General features: G+C 40.6%; 1 protein-coding gene across 4 annotated transcripts in view; it reads left to right on the top strand.

The window, feature by feature from the left end:
- LOC310696377 (rho GTPase-activating protein 7-like) overlaps positions 1-17,211 on the top strand; it is a 92,584-nt gene extending 75,373 nt beyond the window's left edge. For all 4 annotated transcript variants that reach the window (XM_083481844.1, XM_083481842.1, XM_083481843.1 and 1 more), the window contains exons 4-14: positions 448-511; positions 1,443-2,794; positions 3,131-3,301; positions 4,525-4,684; positions 5,586-5,784; positions 6,419-6,635; positions 11,318-11,432; positions 13,891-14,106; positions 14,579-14,796; positions 15,004-15,177; positions 16,022-17,211. In XM_083481844.1, coding sequence (XP_083337970.1) covers positions 448-511; positions 1,443-2,794; positions 3,131-3,301; positions 4,525-4,684; positions 5,586-5,784; positions 6,419-6,635; positions 11,318-11,432; positions 13,891-14,106; positions 14,579-14,796; positions 15,004-15,177; positions 16,022-16,118 — 2,983 coding nt within the window. In that variant the 3' untranslated portion in view covers positions 16,119-17,211. The remainder of the gene's footprint in view (positions 1-447; positions 512-1,442; positions 2,795-3,130; positions 3,302-4,524; positions 4,685-5,585; positions 5,785-6,418; positions 6,636-11,317; positions 11,433-13,890; positions 14,107-14,578; positions 14,797-15,003; positions 15,178-16,021) is intronic.
- The last annotated feature ends 4 nt before the right edge of the window (positions 17,212-17,215 follow it).

The raw sequence follows: 17,215 nt of genomic DNA, 5'->3' as shown, positions 1-17,215 counted from the left end.
CTTTAACGTTTTCTACCTGCATCTCAAGAAGGTTCTCATGCACTTTTATCACTGTTGACATTTTGACCATTTTTGTGTTATCAAGGCATGATTTTATACCTGTTTCCATTTGTATGTGTTTAAGAGCATTAATAGGGAATTGTGGGGTTTTATCCAATATTAGTTATACTCAATGTAGACCTACTAAAATCAGTGGCCTTACGTATATTAGATCCATTGATTTCAGTGGGTCTACTCTGAGTATGGATTAGCTTCCCACATAATGAGGTGATAGCCAACTATTATTAGTGGAATACTGGAGCGAAATGAAGATGGCTTAATGAAAATACATGTTAATTTCCTTTAAGAACTTTAGTGGATTGAGAGCCGTTTAGTACAAGAGCCATTTAGTACAAGATTATAAGTAACCTCCGGTTAAACGTCATAATGTGTTCCCCCCCCTTCCAGGCGTTTGAATACACTGAACAAGTGCACAGCAATGAAGGTGGAAATAAGTCGGCAAAGAAAGAGGGTACGTTTCCAAATTATGCAATTGTTTTTATAAAAGAAACTCCTTGATATAAATTCAAAGGTGTTGACATAGAAGACTATAAATCACAGAGAGATTTAATTTTTTTTACAATTTCTGTTTAATAATCAGCAAGCACCAGTTATTTATGACTGGGAACTGTTTGTGAGTTTTGTTGTGCTGAAGCTCTTCCTCAGTTACAAATATGTTTGAACCATTCTCAGTTCTCACCAGGAAGTCATGCCAATGGAATAATGTGTGAACCCAACCCTGAAGCTGAGCTCTGAATTGCCCACTTTGATTTTAGAGTTTTAGTCAGATAACTAGAAGCAGATGCAAAGTAAAAAAAAAAAGCAGAACAACTCACCTAAGCTAGCATTAAGCAGAAATAGTTTTCAAGTGGTTTAAAAATCACTTTAGATTGAATCACTAAAATGTTGAGCATAAGTGCAGCTGATTGACCAAAGCATCCTTTTACATTACATGATGTCTTGGCTGCAATCCTTTGCATTTTCAAGGCAAGCTTTAGGCTGAAAATATTAGGTTGAATACTTTGAAAAGCACTGAATGCTTTGAAAAGCATTCTCACACACGTAAAATATCGCAGGCCTAAAATCCACCAGTCATAAGTATCTCCTACTGAAATCAATTGGACTTGCTTAAGTATCTTGGCTTCAGAGATGAGATCCATGAGTCTAGGCATAGTATTCCCATATGTAGGGTAGGTGTCACACTTCTTTTACTCATGGAATATGTGTCTGGAATCAGAAGAGTTCTCTGCATTTTTGGAGTGGCTTTCTTGGCGTGTGGGAGAGCTGGCAATAGCAGGCAGGGACTGAACCATAATGCATTGTAGTAAAATGTAAGAATGAATATTAAATCAAAATTTTGATCACATGTCTCATCTTTTTTTATCCTCTTTTCTTGTCTTAAGAGTGATGAATCTGAAGAGGATGAACCTTGTGCAATAAGCACCAAATGGACTTATGAGAAATGTAGTCGGAGATGGTCTCGATTAGAATGCTCGGAAGGTTCTGGTACACCAGCCTTTGACGGTCTCAGACTTAAATGCTCTGGCAGTGGGGATATAGCCTTTTCTGATCAAGGGGAGCGAAATGATGAGTCTTCAGTTCACAGTTCTAGTAGCGGGGATAGTGATTTAATCAGCTTTCCAAAGACGTTTGAGGAGGTTGAGATGAGCAGGAGTTCTTCAACATGCTCCTCAAATATATTGGTATCTCCTGACTCTACCTTCAGTTGCTCTTCTTCACCTAGTGAAACCTTGAACATAATTAGTGAGGACAAGCTCTTGGATAAGCCATTGCACAGAAAGGGAAGGAGTTTCTTAAAGAGAATGGAGAAGCTGCGCCTGCGAAGCAGCAGTTTGAAGAGAGAAGCACATTCAAAGGCCAAGCCCATTATTAGCGAGCCTATTCTTATAGAGGGACTAAATGAAGAAAAGCTGAAAAATTTCAATTGCGTAAGTATTTCTGACGTGTCTGAGAGTCAGCCGATGCAGCAGTCTTATTCTTCACAGACCTGCAGCAGTAGCAGCCAATCTGAAAACAGCAGCACTGTGAGCACGCCAAGCCCTATTATCAAAATGAGGAGACACAGTAAAAGAGAAGGAATGTATGGAGAAGAATTTGATTCCAGCAAGTTTTCCTTGTGGAATTATATTTCGGAGCATAACGAGATACATTTGCACAAAAACAAAGTGTTTCAAGTACCACAAGGCCATAAACCTGGGACTTTCCCCAAAGCCCTTACATACAGCCTCTTGTCTCCAATGGACAACACTTCTGTGAACTGGAGAACTGGGAGTTTTCATGGGTGTAGGAGGAACAGGGTTCAAATGGGTTCTCAGGAGCCTGAAACGCCACCTGGCTCCCTTTCATTGATAGATAACAGACTGAGCATATATGACAATGTGCCAGGCAATCATCTAAACAAAATGGATACACCAGAGGTTGGTGATGATGATGTTTTTACAGAGCTAGACAGTGTTATGGAGCATGTCAATGGACTCAGGAAGTTGGTCAGTCAGTGGACAGAGAAATTCTCTGATGATGGGGACTCCGACTCTGCCAGTCCTTCCAACCAGTCCATCTCTCCGTGTCCATCATCCCCTAAAGAGATCCGTCTTGAGACTGAAAAGCATTCAGAAGGGAAATTGCCAGAATTGTCAGTTACTGACAGTGAAGGGAACTGCAATGAACGTGGCCTCACAGAACTGGCATATGTAACAGAATCAAGTATGAGACGGACATTGGCGCATTCTATCAGGTCAGCTATATACTGGTTGAAGTGGCAAAAAATAAAAAATGAAATTTGGCTGGGGTTGTCATTGTAAGGGGTTAATCAGCTGGGCTTAAAGCAGTGTAGCATAAACTTAAACTGAAGTAATGATTTAATAGTGAAGATAATCTGGCTGAATAACTTGAGGTTTTGATGCTTGAACGCCGCAGAACTTGGTCTCTAAAGTACAGTGTTCTACCTTTCACAAGGTATTTTGAAATTCATAGTGATTTTCTGTGGGTGTGCAGCTTTAGAGAGAGGGCGGGTATGGACAATAGTAATACTGAAGAGCACTGAAACAAATGTGTTTGTTTTTTTCTTTAGACATGTGAGGAGACAATGGTCTACTGAGGAAGGCACAAATTTGGAAAGTCTTTCTCAGCAAATTGACTGCCAGTCAGCTGCCCACCTAAATCGATTGCAGAAGCTTGCTTTGTTAAAATTGACTACTTTAATGGACAAATACTCTCCTTCCAGCAAGCAAGGATGGAACTGGTAAGTTAGAATGAAGTGGAAGTTGTTTCTGAAGTGAAAGAACTACCTTAGTCTTGAATTGGAAATTGATCCTGTCCCTATATGCTGATTTTCAGAGCAAATCCCTCCAAAGGAAACTTACAAAAGACAATTAGCTTCATATACATAAGCAGGAACATGGTGCTTTCAATTGATTTACAGTACCAGTCCACTTGCAATGCTTCTAATACAGGACACCAATGATTTCCCTTTTACTCATCCCATCTGTGACCCTTACTGCTGAACCTATCCACCAACCAGAGCTGTTCTCAAGCTGTATACCTCCTCCGCCCACCCACTTCATTTCATGCTCTAGATGGTTCAGTTCCTCAGGTCTGTGAAACTTCTGCTGTAATTGCAGAAATATTTTAGACTTTTAGCAGCACTTCCTTTCATGTAATGATTAGACAGACTTGTCTTGACTTTCTGTCTTGTGCAATGGGCAGTAATTCATCAGGTCATGGAGCTAGTTCTAAACATATATCTTCTCCTTCTGATGGTCTCAGCTGGTCTCAGAACTGCATGCAGGTATGATGGAGGTGTGACCAAATGCTTCTCTGTCTCCTTCTGGTAACCTCCGATTGCATTAGCAATCAAAACTCAGTGGCATAAATTTTACAAAATGTATTCTGATCCTCAAGGCATCTGTAGGAAGTTGCCTGTATGTAATTCTCTCATCATAGTGTCCCTGTTTCGCTGGCTAACCAGGTAGAACTCTCTACTGAATCTTCAGTATGTTTATGCTGATGTTTTTGCTTACAAACAAGTATATTGGGGTTTGCAAAATTTGGGGGAATAAATTGGCTGAGGATTGCAATAGAAGAAGGGCAGCAGGAGATAAAGAGCAGGAAACTGGAGGGCGGATAGCTATGCAGTAAGTAGTTGTACTTCAGCTTAAAGAAACTGGTATTTCATATTTGAACAGTATCTTGTTTGGTATAACAAATACTAAAGTAAAACTTCTGTTGGGATGCCACATGGCTAGCATTGGCAGATGCAGCAGCTCCAATGGTATGTTTCTTTTTCCATTGCTTTGGTAAATACTGCTTTCCTTTCAAACTAATAAGGGTTAGAATTGTTAATTGTGTCCTCCTGATACTTTTTGTATTCTGTAAATGAATTCAGTGTATCTACCCCACCTGCCTGATATGCATAGCCAGCTCAGAGCATAAATCTGCATAAACAAATGAATTCTGTATTTTCAGGACTGTTCCAAAGTTCATCAGAAAAACAAAAGCACCAGACTATAAGGACAAAAATGTATTTGGAGTACCGTTGCTGTTAAATGTGCAGAGAACAAGTCATCCTATTCCAAAGAGCATACTCCAAGCCATGGACTACTTAAGAGACCATTTTCTTGATCAGGTATCAGTATGAAAGCTTATACTGTATTAAATAGGAAAAAGCTTTTTTGTTACTAATATGAGCAAATGTCTTATAATATTTCCCCTCGTGATGATTCTTCCACCCCTTCAAAACTTAAGCAGTTTTCTTTAAATGTCGTAAAGCTTTATTTTACTCACAAAACACGCATTATCTCCATATACTTGCAACAATTTCTTATGCTGAATTTATGAAGCTTTGCTCATAATTTTTCATAGCCCTGGCTGGCTCTCAACCCTCTCTTTATTAGAGCCTCTTATTCTGATTTTGTGTACATACATACACCAATAACATTCGATGTGTTTGGCTTGGTATAGCTGCAAATTCCTTGTTTTGGTGGGGTTGGGGGACCCCTGAGTTTACTGTTCTAATGGTCTGAAATGCTTATGTGCTGGAAACAAAAACAAAAAAGGGATACAAGGCGAGGGGTTGGGGGCAGAGTAACACTGGGACTGCTGAGGCAGACATTTTCATCACTCAGAGCCTGCATTATCAAGCAACAACTTGCTTGTAGGTGGCTGCCATCATAGTCCAGACACCATAAACAGGACTCTCTTTAGCACTTTACATCACCTCCAACCTGCTGAGTGACAATATAGTGTGTACAATACTGCAGATGAAAGGGTCTGTACATGTAACAAGGAGAGATTAAAGATGCATTATCAACATTCTTTTTACATTTTCAAACGAAATAATCTCTCCCCCCCCTCCGTTTCTTTTATTGCGCATATATCAAAGTGCCTTTGAACATAGTACAATCAAAAGTGCCTAGAAAGCTTGTGGATATGTAACCACATTAAGAGTTCCATGCCACAGCCAGAGTCAAAGGACATTATTCTGCAGATTGAATGTTTACTCTTTTTTTTTTTGTTCTTTTTCATAGGTTGGCCTTTTCAGAAAATCTGGTGTGAAATCCAGGATCCTTTCCTTAAGGGAAATGAATGAAAATGACCCAAACAATGTAACTTATGAGGGGCAGTCAGCATTTGATGTGGCAGACATGGTGAAGCAGTATTTCCGAGACCTTCCGGAACCTATATTCACCAGCAAGCTCTGCGAATCCTTCCTCCATATCTACCAATGTTTGTACCTGCTGTTGTTTTAATTCTGGTTGGCCATTTTAGACATTGATTTTATAAGTGGAATGTAATTTTGCTTTGTTAGTTTAAGTGTGCCTGATGCTACTTAGTTCTGATTATCAATTAATTCAGTTTCTTAAGTCAGAGGTCAAGGGACAAATGATGTACAAATATATTTTTCTTTCTTTAAACTAGTCTCTAAGATGAGCCTTATTATTATTATTAAAATTTGGATACTGCCATGTACATGTAGATCTCATGGCAATTCACAACATAAAATTGCAATATAAAAACACAGAATACATAATAAAAATACAAAGACAACTCAATAATCCCCTCTACTGCAACACATTTAAAGGGCACCATATGTCAGCTCAAAGCCTGGTTATAGAGGAATGTTTGTGCCTGATGCCTAAAGATGTGTAATGTAGGCATCAGCCAAACCTCCCTGGAGATAGCACTCCACAAACACGGAGCTGTTCAGAAAAAGCCCGTTTGGTATGTGTGTTTAAGTTTCTACCCTACTGCATTAAAAGTAAATGGAAACTACATTGTACTCAAATAATAAATGTCAACTCTTTTTGTAAGAAGATACCCTAGTTCCTGATCTTGGCTTCCATCTTTTTTCCCTCTCTAGATCTGCCAAAAGATCAGCAGTTTTGTGCTGTCCAAGCTGCTGTTCTTCTGCTTCCAGATGAAAACCGAGAAGCTTTGAAAACACTGCTATTCTTTCTCAGAGATGTAGTGGCTTTTGTGGAGGAAAACCAGATGACTCCAACCAACATTGCTGTTTGTCTAGCACCATCCTTGTTTCACCTTAATACCCTGAGGAGAGAGAGTTCCTCATCGTCTAGGTATTTTTGCGTGAACAATACTTGCTTGCTGATGAGCAGTGAAGGAAAATACATTGTACAAATGTAAAGGTGCTTCAAGTCAAGTCACCTTTTTATATGGCATAAGCACAGTATTGCCTTTTTACTTGCGTACAATGGTCATTTCTTTCAAGTGTAGGTTTCTTTTAGCCGATTTGTGCTGCTTTAGCTGAGTTCAGGTACAAATCATAGGTCTGTGAGGGTTGGAATGCACCTTATTTCAGATGTTAACAACTGTTAATGGCTGTTAATTGAATATGGCTGTCCTTTTTAATCATGGTGCTATTAAAAAAAAAAGAGTTAGCACTGCCAGAATGGACAGTAGATAGGGAAAATACCCCCTGTACTGTTTGGATATTTGGTGAGTAGCTGCCTAAGGATAGCTAAAGGATTCTATATCAGCCTGTTAATATTTAAAAATCATAGTAGTGCTGATTGTTAGGGAACAAAAATAAGTAGATCAAGAATGGGAAACCTGTGGTCCTCGAGGTGTTGGTGGAATTCAACTCCCATCAGCCCCAGACAGCCTGGTTAATGGCCAGGAATGATGGGAACTTCAGTTGCCTCAACATTTGGAGGACCACAGGTTTCCCCACCCCACCCCCCAACAGTACTTTGAAAGCTTTTTCTCTGAGAAAAAAATCATTTCCTGACAATAGTTAGTGTATGTTGACTTGCTCCATTTAAACGTTAGTTTCTTGTGGAGGGGTGAGTGAGTGGGGTTTTGCTTATGGCTATTCCAGACACTCTTACTCTGGAGGACCTTTTAGCTTTATTATACTCATCAAGTTAACCAGCGATAAGCACTATACTGTCCTTTTCTGAATGTATGTACTTTCCTAAGATGCTGTTATTATATTACCTCATAAGTATAGCAGCGCTTCAGTGTAGCTTCATGCCATACATGGCTTGATAACGCAATAACACAATGGTCCTGGGCTGATTACTTCCTGGGCCAGTATGCTCCCACCTTTTAAAAGAGGTAGCGCAGGGGTGGGAAGTAGCGACATAACTGGCTGCTCCCACAAGAGATTTGTGACCAGAGTAGTGGGGGAAGCAACCCCATGGTGAATTAACAGCACAAAACTGGATATTGGACTGCATCCCTCAGGGCTATACTTCCAACGTAACATTTCTGTAGAGCCAACCAGAAAAAGGTGGCAGACATTTTTTTAAAAAAATATGGGGGTAGCTTTGGATCAGCCTGAAAAGACCAGGGTGGTTTAGCAGAGACATACATCTCAAAGAGGCTTTCAAGAAGTGAATGAATCTCAGTTTACTGATCCCCATATATACCTAAAGTGTGACTTTTTCATCTCTGCTACAGTGAGATGTAGACGTCTCTGCATTTGCGGAGCTTGCCTATCTCCACATGCAGCAATCCCCACAGTCATTTAGAAAGTTGACTGGGAGTCAGGTTTAAAATTGTAGAAAAATAGTACTGTGGGTACAGAAAGTTGCATCAGTACCATCACTGTACCAGAGGCCTGTTAATGATGAAATGCATGTGCAGTCATACCTTGGGTTAAAGTCACTTCAGGTTAAATCTTTTCAGGTTGCGTCCCGCGGTGACCTGGAAGTAATGGAATGGGTTACATCTGGGTTTTGCTGCTTGCGCATGCGCAGACGCTCAAAATGATGTCACGTGCATGCGCAGAAGCAGCGAATCGCGACGCGCAGACGCAGGTTGTGTTCTGCTCAGGATGTGAACAGGGCTCCGGAACAGATCCCGTTCGCATCTAGAGGTACCACTGTACTAACTAATAGGAAAAACTGTACTTGAGCAAGAAGCATTCTTTAGATTGTGTGAGTTGAATGTCTGTGGCAGGTTAATGCCATTAAGGGTGCGAATTCTATTTCATGAGTGGGGGTGGGAAGCTTGAAAAAGTATCTGCATGTTTTAGGATGATAGCTCAATCTTTGAGAGAGGTGAAGAGAGGTAAAGCATGTGAAGAATGTGCTTTTAAGAAGAGTACGCATCCCAGATGCGTATCAGGCTATAAAACAAGTCCTGTGATGCTCAGCATTCCCCAGAGAGAGAGAGAGGAATCCAGAACTGGGATGATGACAGCATTGTCAGTCATAAGAGAGTGAACACATAATCACAGCCAAGAATGTGTCAGAAGAATTGATTGCAAAATAAAATGCTAAATTCTTAATTCCAGGTGAAGAAACTTATATTTTGGAAGTTTAGAACTTTTAGAGGAGGAGGCCTCTACCATCAGACTTTGCTTTGAGCTCTGTACTACAGCAGGAGCAGCTATCTTAAGAAAAGAGGGAGTGCTTGTCTTTTCTCCCTCTCCCCACCCCACCTCATTGTTTTAACAGCAAGGTTGCTTTGAACGGGAAATTTGGATAATAAATTTGCTAATATTTTACTTTCAGTGTTGGGACTTCAAAAGGACCTAATCTAACAGCTTTGGCTTCAAGGATTAAAGTCAAGCATCTTTATCTAACAACTCTTTTAAAAAACCATTCACAAAGAATTTTCCAAGATAAAGCTATTAGAGATGAATGCCAGGCTCTTGGCAATCCTAATCTTGGCATGATGCCACAAATAAGCTTAAAATATGAATTAATGCTCTTTGGCAAAGCATTTGGAGCTCTTAAATAATGTGATTGGCTTTCCCTTAGACTTTCTGGGCCAGCCTTTAATTAAACACGTCTAATGATAATAGGCAAATCAATGAGAGCTTTGTGTGCGCCTTTGAATGAAATGTACCTGACCAGGATTGGTTAAAGCATACTCACTTAATAGGACTCATTACAACTAAAAAGTCTATTTTTAAAATATATTTTATTAACTTTTCCAACACGAGTAATAAGCACAGAACAGAGAGTAAACTGTAGCTCATGCATTTCAAAAGAAATAATCACATCCAGTAACAAGAAAATATGATATAGTAACAGAGATAATAGTGGTTACAATTGAATAAGAAGTCCAACTGGCTACCAAGAGAGTCTGTCCAAAACAATGTCTGTAAATTTGGTGGTGAAGGTTTCTTGCTCATAATTATGACTGGAACTACAGATTTGAACGTTGGACAGAACACTCCCTTGGGAAGTACTTTATATCCTATGCTGTATTTCTCAATGACCTACTTCTCAATGAGGTAGTATCCCTTGTGTCTGAACTACAAGAAGGGGCTTATGAGATTAACAGTCTTCCTGTCTCTTGTGATGCTTGGGAAAATTAGTGTTGTGCAACAAATGTCAAAAATATGGCAGGCAAGTACACAGGACACTAACCTGCTCCACACATAATGCTAAGGTACGGTTTGTGTTTTTACCACACTGTGTGTAAAAATCGCTTAGTGTCATGTGGTAGAACAACCTGCAGTTAACATTCACCATAGGTAATAAACCATAGTTGAAGCTGAAATATCTGACAGATAATCACTTAATCCATGGTTCATTATGTCACAGAATAATTAAAAGCACCAAAAAAAGCAACAGAGCCATTTGAGTTACAGTGGTACCTCGGGTTAAGAACTTAATTTGTTCTGGAGGTCTGTTCTTAACCTGAAACTGTTCTTAACCTGAGGTACCACTTTAGCTAATGGGGCCTCCCTCTGCCACCGCTGCGCGATTTCTGTTCTCATCCTGAAGCAAAGTTCTTAACCCAAAGTACTATTTCTGGGTTAGCGGAGTCTGTAACCTGAAGCGTCTGTAACCTGAGGTACCACTGTATTTGAATTTTTGGTTATTCTTCACTTGTGGCTGTGCAGCTCATTGGGCAGTGACAGCTCCATGACCATAGTTGAGGGAGTTCAGGTTAACCTTTGGTTAACATTAAAAATGAACCACAAACCTTAGATATTGAGAGACCGTTTACCATACTTCATAAACCATAGTAAGCTATGGGGCTTGGTTCACATACAGTGCCAAGCCATGGTTTAATAAAACATGTACCATTGTTTTCTTACTTGGAAGAAATTCAGTGTTGTGCTTTGGCAATAATTTCATCAGCACAAGCTGTTCGACTTGCTGGATAGGATGATCCTCCCTCTCTTCTTCTCACACGCTCTTCTGGGGGTATTTTAAGGACCCACCCTGAGCCAGTCTTGCGAGGGCCCTGGAGGAGGAGAGGGGGAACCTTTGTGTGGGCTTCTGATAGCAGGACTAGTTGGTTGAACTCTGTCCTCTGAAGTATGTTTTGTTTTCCATTGCTCTTGCCTCCATGCATTTGTAGTTTGGTGAGCTTTTGGTGTGAAGTTGTTAAACAAACTATGGTTAAGAAAGTATACTGTGTTCATATATGACACCAAGCCATACGTAAAACAAACCAAAGTTTGTAAGCCAACAGCAAACCATGGCTTCAGTTCATGGTTTATTGGACTGCACATAAGCTGCTGGGCAGGGTTAAACATACTAACGTTGTTTAATAAACCATGGTTTAGCATTATGTGCAAACTATCTTTTGACATGTAGCCTTCAGGGGGCCTGCCCAACCTATTATCTGTTAAATTTTTAGAATGTTGGTAAAGACTACCTTATACTAGAGGGTTGTCACTGTTTAGATTGACAACAAAACATGCCACAGAACCAGGAGCAGTTATTTTACATTTCTATCCCTCCCTTTCACCTGCAGTCTGAAGTGATAGTGCCCTTACCAGCTACATTGTGTGATTTGAATAAGCAGCCCTTTGTATTCTTCTCCTTAGGTCCAGCCAGAGGAAGCACAGTACAGGAAAACCTGACCAGAGAGACCTGAGTGAGAACCTGGCTGCAACTCAAGGCCTGGCCCATATGATAATGGAGTGCAACAGACTCTTTCAGGTAAGTTGCTTTCTTCAGGAAGAACCACTGCTTTAAATTCCATTGGCATCCTCCATCCCTCATGCTGCTTAGAAACTTGTGTAGTGGATGCTTTGTTGGTTTGAAATCAGAACAGCAGCCCTTTTCATTGTTGGCAATAATGAAAAGCAGATGTTGGACCAACTCTTAATTGGTATTCATTAGTACCAGACACCAATGGTCTTTTGCTCCAGGAAGTATACCTCTCTAAACAAGCAAAATTTACTTTCTCTTAGTTCCTTGAAAGCAAGGAAACAGTTTGCATTTTTATTTTGAGCTAGCTAGCTCAATATAAGGGTTGATTCATAGGACTATGAAGCATATAATTAATGCTATATATATATATATATATATATATATATATATATATATATATATATCAAATCACTATATTCCAAAAAGCTGAACCTTGAGCTTCATGCATCTCTGCTAGTGGTGATTTGGATATGTGTAAATGCCACCCAGGGTAGAGTTGGGCTTTGGGTTGAGGAACCCATGGCCAGATGATGCAGGACTCTATGTGCCCTGACTGTAAGCCACGTTGGTTTAACCTGAAGAGAGTTAGATTTCAACAAGAGTTGGAGATTCCACATCTGTACGCTAGTAACTTTCGGTGGCAGGAAAAATGGGGAATGAACATGCACAACATCCAGTTTGGTTGGCTGTGTAAATAAGCCTTCAAGATAGTAGTCCTCCTATTAGTAGTTATTCATTCAATTTATATACTGCTCAGTATTAAAATAAATAAACCTCTAAGCAGTTTACAACTATATTGGCAGGATTACTGAGGACATAAGGCAGTGTCACTACAACGGCTCAATTATAGGCCATCACTTGGAGCTGAACAGATAACTGTTCCAGGCTCAACAGGTAACTGTTCCAGGAGCACTTGTCTTTGTACTTTATAGAGTAGGATCAGCTCACCTTCCTGGGGTTTGATGCTTTCCAACATTTCCTCCCAAATCTCAAAATCCAGTGACTCATTGAAGTTCATGATGGCTAGAAACACTGGTACCACACTAGTTTCATCTCCAGAATCCTCTTGCTCCTCTTCATCTTCATGTTCACTACTTTCATCCTGTTCTTCATCAGACTCCTAATCTTCTCATTTGTACTGTCACCATCACCTTCCTCCTCCTTTACATGGTCTTTGATTCATTGTATGAGAGTTCAGAGCCAGAACATGTTTAATTTAGTAAGTCATAAATTTCTAAGCACAGTTGAAAGCAAGTGCCTGGCTATTTTGATTCTTTGATTTGCTACTTTCCGCCACCCTTGGTTTCTTCTTGACTTATGCTAAATATGGGCTCAGAAATAGTGTGGACATGACTCCTCAGCATGTCCTTTTTTGAGGGGCAGCACCCATGTTAAGCATGAAACCAACAGTATACCACTTTCTACATTGATCTAAAAAGTTGTTAATGATGAGGGGAAAGTGTGAGTTTTCCAGTCTCTTGTTTGAGCACAGCATGACCTTGGTTATGCCCATTTAGTCCTGACTTGTAGACCCGCTGGAATCTCTTCTTCCTGCATTACGTTGTTTGCATCTTGTGTGTGGGAGTTTGACCTGCTTAGCGTGAGGCCAGAGCTGGGAAGGGTGAAGAATGTGTGGCATTTGGGCCTTCTGACCACTCCTCTTGGCAGCACTTGAGCAGATATGAACTAGTGCCAAGATGCCCTTCCACTCTGGCATTGAAATTACTTGTTGGAAAGGCCTGGTGAACAGGGCTTTCGTGCATGAGGCGGGAGAGTGGCTTTTAATCAATTGAGATGTTCCAGTCATTCTTGCTTCCTCCCTTGTCTTTGACCTTGTTTTGTGGCATGAAGTGTGTGGGAAAGGGATAAAAAAAACAACAGAAAAGCAAGAAGGGGAGGGTGGGGAGGAAACTGCAGAGAAAAGAGGATGGGAGGGAGAGGGCACTGACTATTTGTGCAGCCTGCTGGGCCAAAATTAGACTCAATAGTTCAGGCTAAACGTTAGCACGAACTTTTTCTGCTTTGGCACAGGGAGCTGGCAGTGACTTTGTTAAGAGCTAGGAGCAAAGCCCCAGAGTGCAAAGGTTGATATACTATTTGTTCAGCCTCACTTTTTGGAGAACAGCAGCTTAGGTTCCTTCAAATAAGTGTTTTATATGTATCTGTGTGGTTCCCACACACTGAGTACTCAAAAATCCTTTCCTCCCTTTTTGTCTTAAGTCATGTGTTTGATTCATACATAACTGTAGAAGTGCTATACTGTAGCATTCAGCATCAAAAAACCACATTCCCACTCTGCTTGCGCCTTGATGGGTGACTGTGTGACAATTGTGTGTATACTGTTCTTGAGTTCCTTTACAGGAAGCCTGGGATACAAATGTAATAAATACCGTGAAATATATTGGGATATCCATTTCTTATGACCTATGTGTCCTAGCAACTAATTTTTAGTATTTTTCTGCAGATTCCTGACTACTGTTTGGATCACAGTTATGAAAATTTACATGATCAAACTATCTCCAGTGAAGTAGATCCACACCAAACCTCCTTAGCAAAGCACTGTAACACAGTGGTCTCCCTGGAGCGCTCCATGCAGGACTTGCTCCGAGATGCCAAGGAAAAATTCAAGAACTGGGTTACTTGCTCCACCTTAGAAGGAGTGGATTCTGCATATAAAAAGGTAATTTTGGTATGAGAACGTTAACGAGGCTCAGAGTAAATGAGTTTTAAAATGACATTAATACATGTGTATTCTGTGAAAATAGCCAGTTAACAGTATCTTGTCCCATTTGCAAATAACCTCCCTCTGAGAAATAAGTCACACATTAATTAGAAAAGGTATGGCATGGAGTACAAAAGTACTGAAATGCCACCATAGTGCTGTTTCCCAAACTGGAAAATTTATTATTATTTTGAATATGTGGATAGTCACTTTAGGTGCTGTGATATGACATCCATAGCTAGCAGGACCGGAGGTCAGAGGTGATGGGAGTTGTAGTCCCCAAACAGCTGCAGACCCAAGTTTGGGAAATCATGTCTTAATGGATTGAGGGACCATGTTGACTCTAGTTCCAGGGGTTCAACAGCCATTGGATCCCAGGCTGCTTTTGGCAGACTCAAATCATTTCCTAATGGATTAACTGTCTTCTAAGGTGGATGATAACTACTTGGTCCGGGTATGGAAAGCGTCAGCTGAAATTGATGCTGCCCCTAAAGTGGTTCTATATCGGATACTGATGGAACAGCACCTATGGAACCCAAGCCTTCAACAAACAAGAGTCCTAGAAATCTTAGATGATGAAACAGACATTTACCACTATGCAACGGAGAGCATGTCTCCACTTCCTCCACGAGAATATGTGGTTCTAAGGTAAGGAATCTACAATATTCCCGTCTATGCCAACTGCTGTTAATTATTAGATGAGCTGCAGCAGAGGTAATGACCCTTAGTTGAATATTATTTTTATACATACAGCTGAACACCTTGATCATGTGCAGAGCCTGGAAGTTGATGTAAATGAGCTATTACAGTTGATAGCATGGTTTCAGTTCATAAGATTTGACCTTTTGTTTCCAGGACTTGGCGGACTGATCCTCAAAGCAGCACATGCATATTAGCAGCTACCTCAATAGACTGTGAAGGTGTTACCATGACGGGGATCTTGGGTCAGGTCCTACTTTGTCAGTATCTTATAGAAGTAGTCGGCACTCAGAAATCCAAAGTCACACATGTCTGTCGAACAGATACCAGGTATCTATATTTCTTTTATTTTTCTTTAGAGTGGCTTGACATAATAGATGAGGTTTCAAATGCAATGAAGGTCAAGGGCTTGCTAGAGGAATAAGATTCGAGTATGAAAAACTGGCATTCTGTTTGTGAATTGGCTGGCCACTTGTTATCCGTCACTGCACTGCTACAGCTGTTTGTTCAGATGTAGAGAAATGTGGTAGAAGCTTTGATTGCAGTCTTTTTAGTTAATAATGATTAAGTGCTTCTTTCATGGCCACATGTGATTTAGAAAAGTAATTTCAGGCAACCTCCTCATAAATCTGCATAAACATTGAACAATTTTCAGAAGCAATGCTTCGTGTGTGTTGCTGGATGCAAAGAGGATCCGTTCCGGAGCCCCGTTCGCATCCTGAGTAGAGCCCGCAACTGTGCGGGTCGTGATTTGCCGCTTCCACGCATGCATGTGACGTCATTTTGAGCGCATGCGGAAGTGGTGAAACCTGGAAGTAATGCGCTCCGTTACTTCCAGGTCGTCGCAAAGCGCAACCTGAAAATACTTAACCTGAAGCTACTTCAACCCGAGGTGTGACTGTAGTTTTATAGCATTGGTGGTGGAGGAGGAATGCCTAAAATGAAGGGTGGGTTTAAGTGTTGCACGTTTGCCAGATGGAACAATCTGCACTCTCCTCCCCCTGTGCACTGTTGTGGGTTCCCCAGAGAGATTTTGGGGGAGAGATGGGGTGGAAAGCCTTGTTGGAAAGCACTTTGCTGGAAAGCACAGTTAGTTCAACCTGGCCCAATAGTCGGGAAGAGAAATCGTTTAAGACTTTAGTTTTTTTTAACAGGCTGTTTCATTTATTGGCAGGGGCCGCACAACTGAATGGTACAACAGGGCTTTTGGTCACATGTGTGCTGCAGAACTGGTAAGGATTAGAGAGTCCTTTAAAACTTCATCATACTGAGAGCAAGCCAAAGATGACATGGTGCTTTTGGAAGTTAAATCAAATGTGTGGTGCCCAAAGCTGAAGTTTACCAGACTTCATTATCGTAATTGAAGCATTCTAGAACTGTTAAGACATTTTTATGCATTTTATAATGTTACTGCTTTTTTATTAAAAAAAATCTACTGAGAAAATTAAATTGTTCAATATTACCTATCAAAATAAGTTATTGAAAAATGAACATCTTGATGTTCTAATAATGTGTAAATGTGAAATTTTATTTCCCCCCAGATGCTTTATAAACTAAAAATGTGAGAACAAATGTGTAATACTTTAGCAGTGCTATCTGCCTAAAGAGAACTCCGCACCTGTAATGTCTTTTTCTGTTTTTAGCATTCTAAACTATTAGGAATATGATGATCGTATAGGAAGCTATGCTCTAATTTATTGGTTACAGACATTTGTACTTTTTACAGTGAAGAAACAATCAGAAAAAGGGCTTCTTTTTTCAGTGGAACTGTGTGTTCCAGCACCTCTGAGCTGCGCCCCGGAAGTGGGTGGGGGTGAGAAACTTTACCTGCACCTTTTATGGGCTCCAGAAAATTGCAGGAGGCCTTTGCGGAGGGTCTTCAGCCTAACAGCTGGCATGGGGAAGCCACTTGTATGAGATGGGGGCCTTGTTAAACTGCTCCACTGAAGGTGCACGCAGCTGCGCCCCTCAGCACAACAGTTTAAAGAAGGCGCTCATCTGTGCCTCAGCTGCCTTTGCACAGGCAGGCAGTTGGGACACCTATTGCTCCTGGGAGGAAGAGGTGGCCTGCCCATCACCTGTGTGAAAGCAGTTGAGGCAGCCCCGCCAACAGAGGAGCCTCTGGATTGTGAAGAGACATATTTTGAACTTCAATTTGCAGTACACCACTGTTTTGGAAATGGAAAAAAGGGTTGTGGGGTTGGGAGGGAAAAGATAATATATTGATACTACTGGTACTTCCAGAATATATATGATACTTTTAAGTCTGTACATTCATTGCATTTCCTAAAACACTGTAATTTAGTGTCAATTGTGTTTATAAGCTCAGACAATATACCTTCAATAAAAAGGTTAAGCACTCAATGAC

The sequence above is a fragment of the Podarcis liolepis genome (genome assembly GCF_965112155.1).
Source record: "Podarcis liolepis genome assembly, chromosome: 2".
In the NCBI taxonomy this organism is placed as follows: Eukaryota; Metazoa; Chordata; class Lepidosauria; order Squamata; family Lacertidae; genus Podarcis; species Podarcis liolepis.
This window is presented reverse-complemented; position numbering and strand designations above follow the sequence as displayed.